Source organism: Pongo pygmaeus, chromosome 7 (assembly GCF_028885625.2).
Source record: "Pongo pygmaeus isolate AG05252 chromosome 7, NHGRI_mPonPyg2-v2.0_pri, whole genome shotgun sequence".
NCBI lineage: Eukaryota > Metazoa > Chordata > Mammalia > Primates > Hominidae > Pongo > Pongo pygmaeus.
Window position 1 is genome coordinate 132,505,600 of NC_072380.2, and position 15,790 is coordinate 132,521,389.

Genomic DNA, 15,790 nt, shown 5'->3' on the forward strand with positions numbered 1-15,790 from the left:
TCTACCTTCCAACAAAATGAAGATTCTTAACACTAAATGTTAAAAATTCTTATAAAAATGTCATCAAGAAGGCAAGCAAACAAAGAATGTTTGGTAATACTAACTGGAAGTAAAACGAGGAAAAAAAGATACCTGATAACATGTTCTCTTCCTAAAAAATTAGGTATACATAGGCCAGGCATGGTGGCTCACGCCTGTAATCCCAGCATTTTGGGGGGCCGAGGTGGGCGGATCATCTGAGGTCAGGCTAACATGGTGAAACCCTGTCTCTACTAAAAATACAAAAAGTAGTGGGGCGTGGTGGCAGGCACCTGTAATCCCTGCTACTCAGAAGGCTGACACAGGAGAATTGCTTGAAATGGGAGGCGGAGGTTGCAATGAGCTGAGATCGCGTCACTGCACTCCAGCCTGGGTGACAGAGCAAGAAAAAAATTAGGTGCACCTAAAACCACAAAAACCCTAGAAGAAAACCTAGGCAATACCATTCAGGACATAGGCATGGGCAAAAACTTTAGGACTAAACACCAAAAGCATTGGCAACAAAAGTCAAACTTGACAAATGGGATCTAATTAAACTGAAGAGCTTCTGCATAGTTAAAGAAGCTACCATCAGAGTGAACAGGCAACCTACAGAATTGGAAAAATTTTTGCAATCTATCCATCTGACAAAGGGCTGATATCCAGAATCTACAAGGAACTTAAACAAACTTACAAGAAAAAAACAACTCCATCAAAAAGTGGGTTAAGGATATGAACAGGCACTTCTCAAAAGAAGACATTTATGCAGCAACAAACATATGAAAAAAAGCTCATCATCACTGGTCATTAGAGAAATGCAAATCAAAACCACAATGAGATACCATCTCAAGCCAGTTAGAACGGCAATCATTAAAAAGTTAGGAAACAACACATGCTGGAGAGGATGTGGAGAAACAGGAATGCTTTTACACTGTTGGTGGAAGTGTATATCAGTTCAACCATTGTGGAAGACAGTGTGGCAATTCCTCAAGGATCTAGAACCAGAAATACTATTTGACTCAGAAATCCCATTACTGGGTATTACCCAAAGGATTATAAATCATTCTCCTATAAAGACACATGCACACGTATGTTTATTGCAGCACTGTTCACAATAGCAAAGACTTGGAACCAACCCAAATGCCCATCAATGATAAACTGGATAAAGAAAATGTGGCACATATACACCATAGAATACTATGCAGCCATAAAAAAGAATGAGTTCATGTCCTTTGCAGGGAAATGGATGAAGCTGGAAACCATCATTCTCAGCAAACTAACACAGGAACAGAAAACCAAACACTGCATGTTCTCACTCATAAGTGGGAGTTGAACAATGAGAACACATGGACACAGGGAGGGGAACATCACACACCAGGGCCTGTCAGGAGGTGGGGGGCTAGGGGAAGGAGAGCATTAGGAGAAGTACCTAATGTGGATGATGGGTTGATGCGCGCAGCAAACCACCATGGCACGTGTAGACCTAGGTAACAAACCTGCATGTTCTGCACATGTATCCCACAACTTAAAGTATAATTAAAAAAAAATTAGGTATACAAGAGAATTTTTATTTTGGCATTTTAGTCTGTGAGACTTGTAGTTTAACTTTCAATTTATAGTTATTATGTAATGCCTACCTTCTACTTTTGGAATGGCAGGGTATATCATGTTTAAGGCTGTTTTCTTCAATTTGCAGTGTATGATTGAAGGATCCATCTAACTCCTGCACTGTCACTTTAAGTGGTCCCTTTTAAAAAAAACATACTGTTCAGAGATGTGATTTAAAAAATACCAATATGTATGCTTATGTGTACAGAGATATATAAATCAAGATATAAAATATTACACAAAATGAGTATCTGGAGACCTAGATAGGCAATTGGTGCCAAAGAGGGCAACTGAAAGATTCTGAGTCCCCTGAAATCTCTGTACTTCCTCTTCCCTTCTTTGACAAAGTCAATGTTTTCTCAATTTATCCACTTCAAACAAAATCTCATTAATTTCTAAGTAGTAACCCATCCCTAAGTCCCTCTTCTATTGAAACTGAGGAGATAGCAGTACAAAGGCCATTTTGGAAAAAGGCTTACCACATATTTCTGAGTTCCAGGAGACGTATAGTCCTGTTTTATTTCCAATTCCAAGACATTTCGTTTTCTATTAAATGCAAAACTTCCATAAAATTTTACCACTCCACTCTGATCTCTGAAGAATTGTAAAGGAAAGTTTACATACTGAAACGAATATGTACTAAACAAAATAAGTTATCCATCATGGTATTAATAATTTTCAAGTGCATTCCCACCAGTTCAAAGTTTGAGAGCATACTCTACAGTAAACCAGGTGGCAAAGTATTCAAAGTACTTGTGAAAAATGCTTTCCCAGATTTACATAAAATTTCTGAAACACTGATAAATTTGTGTTTTGAAAGAAGCAGAACCACTATACAAGGTTATTAACAGCGTTTTAAAGTGAAAAATGCAAAAATTGCAAAATTCCAAGATACCAACTTGTGCCAACCCCTAACCACATCCACAAGTCACTAAACTACTGCACCTCACAAGTAATCCTACAGGCCTGTCTGGTAGATTACTTACCTATCCTACCATCAAACCAATTTTTTTACTCACATATTCTTTACTCACTAGAAAGTACTTTAAAATATGCCAAACTTTACAAATATAAACATATATGTGTATGCACCTTACCGTCTAGTAGGCATCTTAGATGAAACAATCCACAGTTCATCGTTATTTCTACCATTGTTTAGAAATATAAACAGTTCACACTTCCTTGAGTCCCCCTCAAACCTCTCTTCTTCCATCTTCCCCTTGCACACATACCTTATTCCCTTCCCCACTTTGTTGAACTGCTATTGAAAAGGATACACCCACTGCTTTATTAATGGCTGAATATCTTTGCCAGAGACATTTGAAATGGATTTCAAAAACCCAGATGTGGAAACCAACATCTGACTCCACATATGTGACTGGAACTTCTGAGATGAAGCAGTACTAGCCAGACTTAGCAGTTTATTGAAAACCTGTAAGGATAAAATCATTTAGTAAGTTCATATAACAGATTCTTTTCAATTATATAGAATACTCACTTTGTACTATAACTTTATTGTAGTCAATTATAGAAGACACTGATTTCTCTACTTATTACACAGATTATTCTAAAGACTACCAGCAATAGAAACATGCAAAGATATAAGCAGCCAGAATACAAAACCATTCTTCATACAAACATTATTGAATGTTAATGATGTACTGAATAATATTAAGAATTATAGTAAGAATAATATATAATACCTATAATTTATTGTGCTATGAGTTTATATAGAAACTAGAAATTAAGAAGCTAATGATACTCATCAGCATTTATACCACTCCAAAGCTTGAGTGGCTCTTAATGGACCATCTCTCTTTTAAGGTTTCTGTTCTTCATTCTAAAGGCCAGGTGCGGTGGCTCATGCCTGTAATCCTAGCACTTTGAGAGACCAAGGTAAGCGGATAGCTTGAGCCCAGGAGTTTGAGACCAGACTGGGCAACTCAGTGAAACCCCATTTCTACAAACAATACAAAAATTAGTCAGGCATGATGGTGCATGCTTATAGTCCCAGCAACTCAGGAGCCTGAGAGAGATGAGAGGATCCCTTGAGCCTGGGAGGTCAAGGCTGCAGTGAGCCGTGACTGCAGCACTGCACTCCAGCCTGGGTGACAGAGTGAGACCCTATCTCAAAAAAAACCAAAACAAACCAAAAAAAGGCAAGGTGAAGGACAGAAAGATTAAAGAAACTGAACTTTACAGCAAACTTAAAATGCTTTAAAAAAAAGTATTATTTTTTACCTGCCTCTAAGAATGTTAACAATGAAAAAAAATGGCTGAACATTTGGTTTCCATTCTCAACTACTAAATCAGAACTATTTACTCTGAAACTTGCTTAAAATACATGGCAAAATTTAGCAAAAGCAAAAATAAACATCTTTTATATTGGTTTACGTTTTTCTATTGAAAACAGTTTAAAGTGGCATTTCATCCTTAATACAATGCAGAACACAAATTCATATGTATAAATATGTTTTACTTTCATCCCCACAATTCTAGTTTTTTTTCTTTTGAGACAGTTTCACTCTGTCGCCCAGGCTGGTACGAAGTGGCACAATCATAGCTCACTGCAGCGTCAACCTCCTGGACTCAAGCAATCTTCCTGCCTCCACCTCCCAAGAAGGTGGGACCACAGAATCATGCCACTATGCCTGACTTAGCAATAAAAATTTTTTTGAGATGGGGGTCTTACTATACTGCCCAGGCTGGTCCCGAACCCCTGGCCTCAAGCAATCATCCCACCTCAGCCTCCCAAAATGCTGGGATTATAGGTATGAGATACCATGCCCAGCCACCACATTCTAATTATATCTTCATAAAATTCCTGTGCAAAGTTGTTCTGGTATTGATACCCATTCTACATCTGAGGAAATGCAAATATAAAGCACAGGTTACTTAGTGGGCAAACTAAACTATAAATCCAGATGTCCTGACTCCTATCCTACAGAAACATACTCAGATTATACACATACAGATCTTTATTTACAATTGTTAAGTTCTTAACTTTAATACTTACTTGTAGCATAAATTCCATACTGATCCTATTTTCAATCAATCTCATCACAAGGTGGGCTTTACACTGAAACATAGTGTAGTATTCCCAGGACAGTGTATGTGGATGCTTTATTGAAAAGTGTAGATGGGAAGCTGGACTAAAAAAAATAAACACATTTACCTAATACAGCAAATTTGACCATTAAATAAACAATAAATTTCATGACCACATCAAGAAAATACCCAAAAAACCTCACGGGAATATATAAGCAATTTCCTTAGTACTAATAAACATCTAAAAATAAACTTAACTAGAAGAAAGTTATGAAGTTTTACTTAAGGACATAAAGGAAAATCTGAATAAATGGAAACAAACACCAAGCTCCTAGATAGGAAGATACAATACTGTAAATACTTCCATTCTCCCCAAATCCATCAATACGATCAATGCAATTCCAATCAATATCCCAACATTGAAGCATGCACTAAAATATATTAAAGATTGATTATATATGTAAAACAAAAACCATTATAAAAGTACTAAAAGAAATGAAGGAAAAAATTTTCACTTTATAATTTTGGGATGGGAAAAATTTTCCTAAGAAAAAATATAAAATCTGGAAGACATAAAGACCACAATGACTACGTAAAAATTAAAACATTTTGACATAATGAAAAGGATCATAAGTAAATTTAGAGAAAGATACAGTCTAGAAAATATTTACGACATACATGAATATTTAATTTGTTTACAAATTATCACTAGACCAAATAATGCTATGGTGAATATCTTTTTACACATGTGCAAATATTTCTGTATGATAAATGCCTAAAAGAATTTCTTTCTTTTTTTTTTTTGTGAGATAGAGTCTCGCTCTTGTCCCCAGGCTGGAGTGCAGTGGCACAATCTCGGCTCACTGCAACCTCCACCTCCCAGGTTCAAGTGATTCTCTTGCCTCAGCCTCCCAAGTAGTTGGGACCAGGCACCCGCCACCACGCCTGGCTAATTTTTGTATTTTTTGGTAGAGATGTGGTTTTGCCATGTTGGCCAGGCTGGTCTCAAACTCCTGAACTCTGGTGATCCACCTGCCCAGCCTCCCGAAGTGCTGGGATTACAGGTGTGAGCCCCCGCGCTGGGCCTACAGGTGTGAGCCCCCGCGCTGGGCCAGAAGAACTTCTACGTGATCACATACCTAGAAGAATTGCTGGATCTAAAAATTACCCATTCTACAATTCTGATTAGTATCACACTAAATTACCTGCCAGAAACACTGTATCAAACTACACTCTCACAGTGTATGAGTGGTGCTATAGTTTGTTTGAATGATGGTGCCCCCTCCAAAATTCATGTTGAAACTTAAACCCCAATGCAACAGTCTTAAGAGGTGGCCTTTGGGAAGTGATTAAATCATCAGGGATCTACCCTCATGAACGGGATTAGCACCCTCATAAAAAGGCTCCAGGTTGAAGGGAGTGTTCTCTTGCCCTGCCATCCGTTCTACCTTGTGAGGACACAACATTCTTTCCCGCTGGAGGATGCAGCAACTAGGTGCCAACTAGGTGCAGAGAGCAGCCCTCACCAGACACTAATCCTCCCAGTGCCTCAGTCTTGAACTTCCCAGCCTCCAGAACAAGAAGTAAATTTCTATTGTTTATATTATTACCCAGTCTGTGGTACTTTGGTATAGAATAAACAAACTATGGGAAGTGGTATTACACATCTCCTTCAAAATGTGGCATATTGGTTAAGGCAGGAGGATTACTTGAGCCCAAGAGTTTGAGATCAGCCTGGGTAACAATGTGAGACCCCATTTAAAAATAAAAATAAAAAAATTTTTTTTAATGTGGCACATTAAAACTTAAGATACTTTAATCAATCTGATATTTTAAAAATTATTTTTATATTTTACTTATTATTTCCAACCTTATGAGCTTTACGAGTCTGTAAGCTTTAGCAAAGAATAGCAATAAGAAAAAGGTTAAATTCTGAGGTACAATGAAATTCTATTTAGCTCTTAAATGGAATAATTGTTATATATAGTCAAGGTTTATAATATCATCTCTGAACAATAAACATACTTATCCTTCTCTTTTCCTCCACCAAATATGGGATGTAGTAAAACTCCACCAGTTTTTAGTTCATATGCCACTATTTTGTCTAGCTCCTAAAAAATATATAAAAATAGGAGTCAGTAAAATTTGTAAAGTAACATTCTTTACATACCAAATTTTAGAATTAAACTGTGAATTCTCATTTCCTAAAATCAGAATGTAAATTTCTTAAAATAAGTGAAAATGTATTTAAGGAGTAGTTTACGTTCTTATAAATAAAGCCACCTACACAGCTGGCAGAATGACAAAAGCCAAAGACTTCTTTACTTTGTAACTTCAGTGCTGGACAGCAGCCTGGCAGCTTTTTCTTATGGCTGTTCTCAATCTCTCTGAGCTGTCTCCAAGTTTATTTTTTCCTTCTCTGTATTTTGCTTCAAAGAATTTAGGCGAGTAAAAAGGAATGGGAATAAATTATGTCAGGAATCCATCATTTTAAAACTTCTCCAGTCTTCTCTAACATGACATAAATCGAACTTTAAAAAAAGGGGATTTGTTTTTTAAACAGAAAAAAAAAAGCGGGGGCAGGGGGGGTTGTTTTGTTTTGTTTTGAGACAGGGTTTTACTCTGTCACCCAGGCTGGAGTTCAGTAGCTGATTATGGCTTACTGCAGCCTTGACCTCCTGGGCTTAGGTGATCCTCCCACCTCAGCCCAAGAAGCTGGAACTACAGGCACATGCCACCATGCCTGGTTAATTAAAAGAAAAAAAGCATAAGTGAAGCCGGGCACAGTGGCTCACACCTGTAATCCCAGCACTTTGGGAGGCTGAGGCGGGTGGATCACGAGGTCAGGAGTTCGAGACCACCCTGGCCAACATGGTGAAACCCTGTCTCTACTAAAAATACAAAAAATTAGCCGGGCGTGATGGCAGGCGCCTGTAATCCCAGCTCTCAGGAGGCTAAGGTGGAAGAATCGCTTAAACCCGGGAGGCGGAGGTTGCAGTGAGCCGAGATTGCGCCACTGCACTACAGCCTGAGCAACAGAGTGAGACTCTGTCTCAAAAAAAAAAAAAAGCATAAGTTAAAATAAAGACACTACCACAATTGTGCTGGAAACTCATAACTGCTTTAAATAATACAGATGTAGTATAGAAAAGTGGCAAACAGCATAGAGAAGAAACTAAAAGCCAAGCTGGAATCCTGGGCCTACTACTTACTAGCTGTATACTTTGACCAAATAATTTAACCTTTCTTTCTGTGCCTCAGTTTCTTTATTTATAAAATGGGAATGATAGCAAGATAGTTAGGAGAATTAAGATCATTAATATTTATAAAACATTTGTAACAGTGCCTGAAACATTTTAAATGTTGTGTTACTTTGTTCTTCTTCTTTAATAGTTTCTGAAATAAAGAAGAGACTCCAGTTCTAGATGTACAAATACCTTAATAGCTCTAGGTGTTTAAAGTCTTCGAAAATTAACTTTTTGGCTTACTTGAGTTTACTCTTGGATGATAATAATATGTAAAATGAGAATAAGGGGAGATGATAAGGTTTGTTTAATGAAGATATGAAAGGCTGCAATTTTTCCACCTGAGAAGGAAGACACTAAGCATGAGATGATTAAAATGTTTATGTATATGACCAGAATGTGCTAAGTAAAATACAACTGATGTTTTCTTTTTGGTCAAATCTTTAAATCATAGAAAAAAAAAAAAAAAAAAAAGATGTGACAATGACAACATAAATGCATTCAAAGCCTAGCCAGAATATAACAAGCAGTTAATATGTGCAAAGCATCATGCACATTACTTGTATAATGTCTAATAATCTCTGCCTATGGACAGACACTATGATTGCCCTCCTGAAACAGATGAGACTTGGAAAGATTAAGGTTACAAAGCTAAACAAATTTAGGAAGCACAGTTACAAACGACTACTATAAGGAGCTGGGACATACCTAATGACCAATCTGATGTTTAAGAAACTTAAATATTCTCTTCCTTAGGGGAAAAAAAGGTTTTTAGGGGCCAATGTTGACAATGGAGATCAGATAAAATAGACCATTAGTCTTTCTCAGTAAATCGATTCCCATTTTGCTGGGAAAAATAAGGGATTTTCAAGTAGTATTTTAAAAGTATTTTACAGTCATTAAAAATGGAGGACATGAGACTTGGAAATCAGGAGAACACTAACAGTCTTACTGACTTGTATGTAAGTGGATAAGGGATCTAGCTGTTATTACCTCTTTAATCCAATGGCGGTACTCATTAACACCAAAAGTTTTTTTCATCCAAAGTCCGTAGATATAGCCTGAAATTCCCTTCAGCACCCATTCATCAGACCTAAGCAAAAAGTCAAAGTATAAATTACTTTTAATCATAAAAACTCCTCAGATAATGTCAAAGAGGATAATGGAAGAAATGTAGTGTGTATTTCCCTGCCTTCATAAAGAAAATGAAAATTATTAACAAATCATCAGGTTTCCCAACTTCCTCTGAGTTCTACTTGCCCATTTATTATACTTTATTCACACCTGCCTTTACCTTTAACTATGAGACTGCTTTACAGTCTTGCTTCAGGTATAAATTACTAGAGTATATGCTCTACTCTGACAGTGCTGCTTCCTTCCTGCCCAACTCTGTTCTTACTGTCTCTGCCTCTAAGGAAATACTTGCTCATAGTCAGGACTATACTGTTCAATTCTAAAAGTCTACATGCTATTATTGCCAATCCCATGCATTATGCCATTACCAATGACATTCTAAAACCTAAAATTTAATTGCTTCATTTTTTTTGCTTTCTCTAGAAAAATGGCAATTAACGTCACTCACTCATTTATTCATTTGTATACTCATCCATCTATCCATCCACCCACCCCATCCATCCATCCATCCATCCATCCATCCATAATATTTTGCCTACTACATTCCAAGCACTATTCTTTAATGAAACTTCTACATGTGGTTTTAGGAAAACTACAAATCAAGAGATCTATCTTTAGTCTCTGCCCTCTCCACTCCAGAAAGCGAAAAAAGAAAACCAAGATTTCCATACTATATATAGTATAGAATGTTCACAATTATAATCTTAATTTTTCTGTTTTCTTCAAAATCATCTCAAGTTAATAAAAAAGAAAAGAAAAAGCATTTATACCTTTCATTTCTTTCAACAAACTGGTACAAAGCTGAGCACTAGTAGGCAAATCCCTAAATAATTATTAATATTGCAGAGAAGCACTATTTTACATTAAATATTGAGTTATTTCCAATTGCTTTGAACACTGACATTAAAATTCTAACTTCTGATTTCTGTACATTTAAGTTCTTTTATTTACAGAATTCATTCGGTTCTTTAAGACACTGTTTTACCAAAATCTTACCTTATAAACTGCAGAAGTGATTATATTGATTTCATGGCCAAAAAGGATAAAACTTATAATCATTTTTCTTTAAATACAAATAGAACAGTGTCTTTTAAATTAGCTAATTCAATTAACTAATAAATGTAAGTGACTATATTGATTTCATGACCAAAAAGTTAGGATGAAACTTATAATCATTTTTCTTTAAATACATATAGAACAGTGTCTCTTAAATTAGCTATCTGCAGTTAGGGCAAAGGTCAGCATAAATGCAGGAAAAGAAAAGAAAAATAAACTTGAATCTTTTCTCAGTAGTATCAACTTTCCGGTCACTCACCAAGACATTCTAGATATGAAACATCCAAAAAACTGCTGGGCCAAGGACTGGGCTAAACACCTTCTAGTCAAAGGTGTCTCATCTATAATCATGGCACTGTGTAAAAGATTTGTGCTGGAATTTAAAAGAGAAGAAAGCTCATTATAACCAAGAAATAAATACTTATTCAGTGAAAATAAAATAATTCCACTTTTAAAACAATGGAAGTTAGACATAAAATAGAAAAAAAATTCTCCCAGCTTTCTAATCTTTTCAAAATTTAGCGAAAATTCATCATCTTAGTAACTTGCTTAAAGCAAAGAACACAACGTTTTCCACTGATGAGATCAGTAAATTTCTGACAATATCAGTACATTTTTAAATAGTGCTAGAAAAAAATTCATACTAGTCATACAATAATTCGTACAATTTTTAAAGAATTTATGAAAACAAGATTAAAATAGGGAAAATACTAATATTAGTTAATTCTGGATGAAGATGAGCCTTTTGAGTTATCTCAAAATCTTTGTCTTCATGTTTTTCTACATTTAAGAAATTTTAAAACCAAATTTTCTACAAAGCCAATCACATCCAAATTGGGGAAAAAAGTTCAAACCTCATCTTAAAATTGACCACAAAATCAGTAAATTTTCTTCATATCATGATCTTAATTTAGGCATTTCAAATCTGAAGAGATACCAACCTAAAAATGCTCATGGAGGCATAAGCGGCCACTTCAACATAAGCCTCATCAATGAAGACAGTCTTAAAACAGGAGTATGGGTATCGACACGTAAGAATTTCTTCATAAAATTCAAAGACTTCATGAAGGTATGATGTGGTATGTTTCAGCAATGGAAGAAGTTGGGGCAAACAAAAATGAGTAACCTGAAAAGAAGAAGCAAGGAAGATCATCTAAAGGAAAGAGTTAACTTTAATATTGTAAATTTCCTAAACATCTCAATTATAAATAAATATTCTCATAAATCTGTTCTTTAATAAAGATGCTGAAAGAAAATGTTGTGAAAATAGTGATCACTTTTACTGATCACATTTATAAAATATTAATCGTACTTAAAAATTAAATTCATGGTGGATTATAAGTCTGTGGAATGCTCAGACCAACTAAAATATAACTCTAGTTCCAAATTCAATTAAAATTTTTTCTCATAGGTACACATAATAAGACTTAAATTTCAAAGGCTTATTATAAACATACCTCTTCTTCATAAATATTTAATCCAGTGAATAACGCACATTATAGTACCATCTTTTCAACAGTTAATGTTAATCATATTATCTGCATATAAAAATAATTACTGTAGTCCCCCTCTAATATTTCAATTACATACTGAAAACTGCAGAAAAGCTTACTGGTAGTTAGGAGATTAAAAAATGCCTGCAACAGAAATATAACTCTGGTTTTTTCATTAGGTTACATCTCACTTTGGTCACACAAATATCATATGCTATCTCTTATTATGATCTGTGCCAAATGAGTGCCATCAACAATGACACAGATCACTGACTAGAACAACTGTGTAAGGTTTCATGCAGGAGTGTGAAGCTGTGGTAATCTTTTTGAGTTCAACAGAAGTTTGATAGGAAACTTTTGGTACAGGAAAAGAGAACATCCCAGGGTCAAAGATGGGAAGAAAAAAGGAATGATCAGAGAAATATAAGTAAACTATTTTGAATATAACATCTATTACGGTCAAATTATAGAAGATCTTGAAAGCCATGCTAAAGAGTTCTAATACTGCAGAATTATAAAGGCAAGGGAAGTTTTTAATTTATCATAAAAATTATTCTTCTAATAGCGTTTAAAAACAATAGATTAGAGGCTACCATAAGAGTGGAGAAAAGCATCTATGTATTATTAATAATCAGGGCCCAAAACTGTATCATGAATTAACACTCCCTTTGTATTAATCATATTTAATCATAATTTTATTTGTGTATGCAAAGAAAAAATACTATTCACCAAAAAACGGACTAATTTTTAGACAAACCTACAAGACAGCAAATTTACTGATAATGCAGACAACAACTCATGTATCTGACTCAAAGAAGACTAAGTCAGGAAAAACAATTCTTGACTATCATTTGCCTTGTTCCTATTCAATAGCACAGAGTAGAAAAAAAATTCTTCTTAAATATAAAATCGGTACTAATCAAACATTGATTTTAAATTTTTTTATATTACCATTTTTTACAATACTTTAAGTTCTAGGGTACATGCATACAATGTGCTGGTTTGTTACATATGTATACATGTGCCATGTTGGTGTGCTGCACCCATTAACTCATCACTTACATTAGGTATATCTCCTAATGCTATCCCTCCCCCATCCCTCCACCCCATGACAGGCCCCAGTGTGTGATGTTCCCCTTCCTGTGTCCAAGTGTTCTCATTGTTCAGTTCCCACCTATGAGTGAGAATATGCGGTGTTTGGTTTTTTGTCCTTGCGAGTTTGCTGAGAATAATGGTTTTCAGCTTCATCCATGTCCCTAACAAAGGACATGAACTCATCATTTTCTATGGCTGCATAGTATTCCATGGTATATATGTGCCACATTTTCTTAATCCAGCCTATCATTGATGGACATTTGGGTTGGTTCCAAGTCTCTGCTATCGTGAATAGTACCGCAATAAACATATGTGTGCATGTGTCTTTATAGCAGCATGATTTACAATCCTTTGGGTATATACCCAGTAATGGGATGGCTGGGTCAAATGGTATTTCTAGCTCTAGATCCCTGTAGAACCACCACACAGTCTTCCACAATGGTTGAACTAGTTTACAGTCCCACCAACAGTGTAAAAGTGTTCTTATTTCTCCACATCCTCTCCAGCACCTGTTGTTTCCTGACTTTTTAATGATCGCCATTCTAACTGGTGTGAGATGGTATCTCATTGTGGTTTTGATTTGCATTTCTCTGATGGCCAGTGATGATGAGCATTTTTTCATGTGTCTGTTGGCTGCATAAATGTCTTCTTTTGAGAAGTGTCTGTTCATATCCTTCGCCCATTTTTTGATGGGGTTGTTTTTTTCTTGTAAATTTGTTTGAGTTCTTTGTAGATTCTGCATATTAGCCCTTTGTCAGATGAGTAGATTGTAAAAATTTTTCCAATTCTGCAGGTTGCCTGTTCACTCTGATGGTAGTTCCTTTTGCTGTGCAGAAGCTCTTTAATTAGATCCCATTTGTCAATTTTGGCTTTTGTTGCCATTGCTTTTGGTGTTTTAGACATGAAGTCCTTGCCCATGCCTATGTCCTGAATGGTACTGCCTAGGTTTTCTTCTAGGGTTTTTATGGTTTTAGGTCTAACATTTAAGTCTTTAATCCATCTTGAATTAATTTTTGTATAAGGTGTAAGGAAGGGATCCAGTTTCAGCTTTCTACATATGGCTAGCCAGTTTTCCCAGCACCATTTATTAAATAGGGAATCCTTTCCCCATTTCTTGTTTTTGTCAGGTTTGTCAAAGATCAGATGGTTGTAGATGTGTGGTATTATTTCTGAGGGCTCTGTTCTGTTCCATTGGTCTATATCTCTGTTTTGGTACCAGTACCATGCTGTTTTGGTTACTGTAGCCTTGTAGTATAGTTTGAAGTCAGGCAGCATGTTTAAAACTGATCATTTACCAAAGACAATAAAGTTCACTGCCAATCTTATCAGTGGAAAAACCTTTAAAAAGAGTCATTGTTAAGACAACATAAGCAAAACCAACATAAAATATCCTGAATCTTGTCCCTGAGTGATTTTACAAATCCTGTGAATTTCAGCAAGGCAAATATAAAAGGCAAACTGAGGAGCTCACCGAAAGCCTGCTGCCCTCAATTTTTATTCACATGACTAAAAGAAAGGCTGTGGAGATATACGTGGTCAAATTGTATGCTTATATATTTCTTTTTTAAAAAATAAACCTAAATTGAAGACTAAAGAAGAGAGTTAACTAATAAATCACTTTCTAATCAGCAGAAGTCTCATGCTTGGGGAGGCCTAAAACTGCTATTTGGCCTGTCAATTGATAAATGAATTGTGATAAGATGTGTGCTGGGAAGAAACTAGAAGTCTTCATGAGTTTGCTAACCAGGTTTCTAACTCTGTCTGTCTGTTTTCCTCTGTATAGGTTGAAGAGAGAATAAATCTTGCTCTTTAATTTTGAATTTACAATATTTTAGATTCCAGAGATGGGACCACAACATTCAAAAACATGATAAATGAAAAGATGTCATTAGTAATGAACAGAATTAGTTACAGAAATCTACCTATACTCTAAATCAAGATATAACTGAAGCTCTTTTGAAATGCTAAGACTCTGTTGGGAAATAATCTGAAATTTAAATACAACATTTTGAAAGAAATTCATTCAAGAATTCACATCATTATATATATTAGATAAGGAAACATTTTCTCTCTAGTCATATTCTTGATAGTTGAAAAAAGAGTGAAGGAAGACTTAATGTTTCATTAATATCTACCTTTTTTTTTTTTTGAGATGGAGTCTCGCTCTGTCGTCAAGGCTGGAGTGCAGTGGCGCAATCTCAGTTCACTGCAAGCTCTGCCTCCCGGGTTCAAGCCATTCTCCTGCCTCAGCCTCCCGAGTAGCTGGGACTACAGGCGCCCACCACCACGCCTGGCTAACTTTTTGTATTTTTAGTAATGACAGGGTTTTACTGTGTTAGCCAGGATGGTCTTGATCTCCTGACCTTGTGATCCGCCCACCTTGGCCTCCCAAAGTGCTGGGATTACAGGCATGAGCCACCGTGCCTTGCCAATATCTATCTTTTTAAAGGCAGTAAATGGCCAGGAGGAGAGTAAGAGGGGAGAGCTCTGACTTACCTCATGCATGTATGGATCTACAAGTATTTCAAATGGTCCTATGGCCAAGGAGATATTTGACGCTGCTGTAGGAATGGTAAGCATATAATGGAAAGTTTTCTTCCTCATATCATGAGTATACACTGTCTCCACCAAATCGCCATTAGAAACAGCAACCATTGCAGCATCTACTGTAAATTCTAATTTCCATGTACACAATTCAGAGTATGAATCAACACAAGGGAACCAAAATCTAGAAAAAAGATTGACAGTATAGAAAATGTATTCAAAGAGTTCTCTACGTTGTTTTCCCCACACGCAAGTTATTTTAGCATTTCTAGAAAATGAACAAACAAAACCTTTAGCTATTTGGCTACTGAAGCTTTTTACTGTACAACCTGAAAAAAATCTGATAAAATAAAATCTGTTTCCAAATACGATTTGGCAACATTAAGAAAATATATTATGTGGTACCATCAGTTCAAACCCTGAAAAGAGTTAAGCAATTCTTAGTTTCCAGTGTTTTAAAAAATAATTTTAACTTGTATATGCACATTAGTTTTTATGCAGCATTCATTTCTAGAAACTAAAAAAGGCTTACAGCAAAAAGTTTTATAA

The 15,790-nt window shown here is 35.7% G+C and overlaps 1 protein-coding gene across 1 annotated transcript in view; it reads right to left on the reverse strand.

The window, feature by feature from the left end:
* The window catches only part of TAF2 (TATA-box binding protein associated factor 2), a 102,399-nt gene that overhangs the window by 56,881 nt on the left and 29,728 nt on the right, over nucleotides 1-15,790 (reverse strand). The window contains exons 6-14 of the mRNA XM_054498149.2: nucleotides 15,194-15,425; nucleotides 11,051-11,235; nucleotides 10,369-10,482; nucleotides 8,913-9,012; nucleotides 6,700-6,785; nucleotides 4,643-4,778; nucleotides 2,904-3,058; nucleotides 2,106-2,220; nucleotides 1,656-1,765 (exon numbers count right to left, since the gene is read on the reverse strand). Of these exons, the coding sequence (XP_054354124.1) occupies nucleotides 1,656-1,765; nucleotides 2,106-2,220; nucleotides 2,904-3,058; nucleotides 4,643-4,778; nucleotides 6,700-6,785; nucleotides 8,913-9,012; nucleotides 10,369-10,482; nucleotides 11,051-11,235; nucleotides 15,194-15,425 (1,233 nt within the window). The remainder of the gene's footprint in view (nucleotides 1-1,655; nucleotides 1,766-2,105; nucleotides 2,221-2,903; nucleotides 3,059-4,642; nucleotides 4,779-6,699; nucleotides 6,786-8,912; nucleotides 9,013-10,368; nucleotides 10,483-11,050; nucleotides 11,236-15,193; nucleotides 15,426-15,790) is intronic.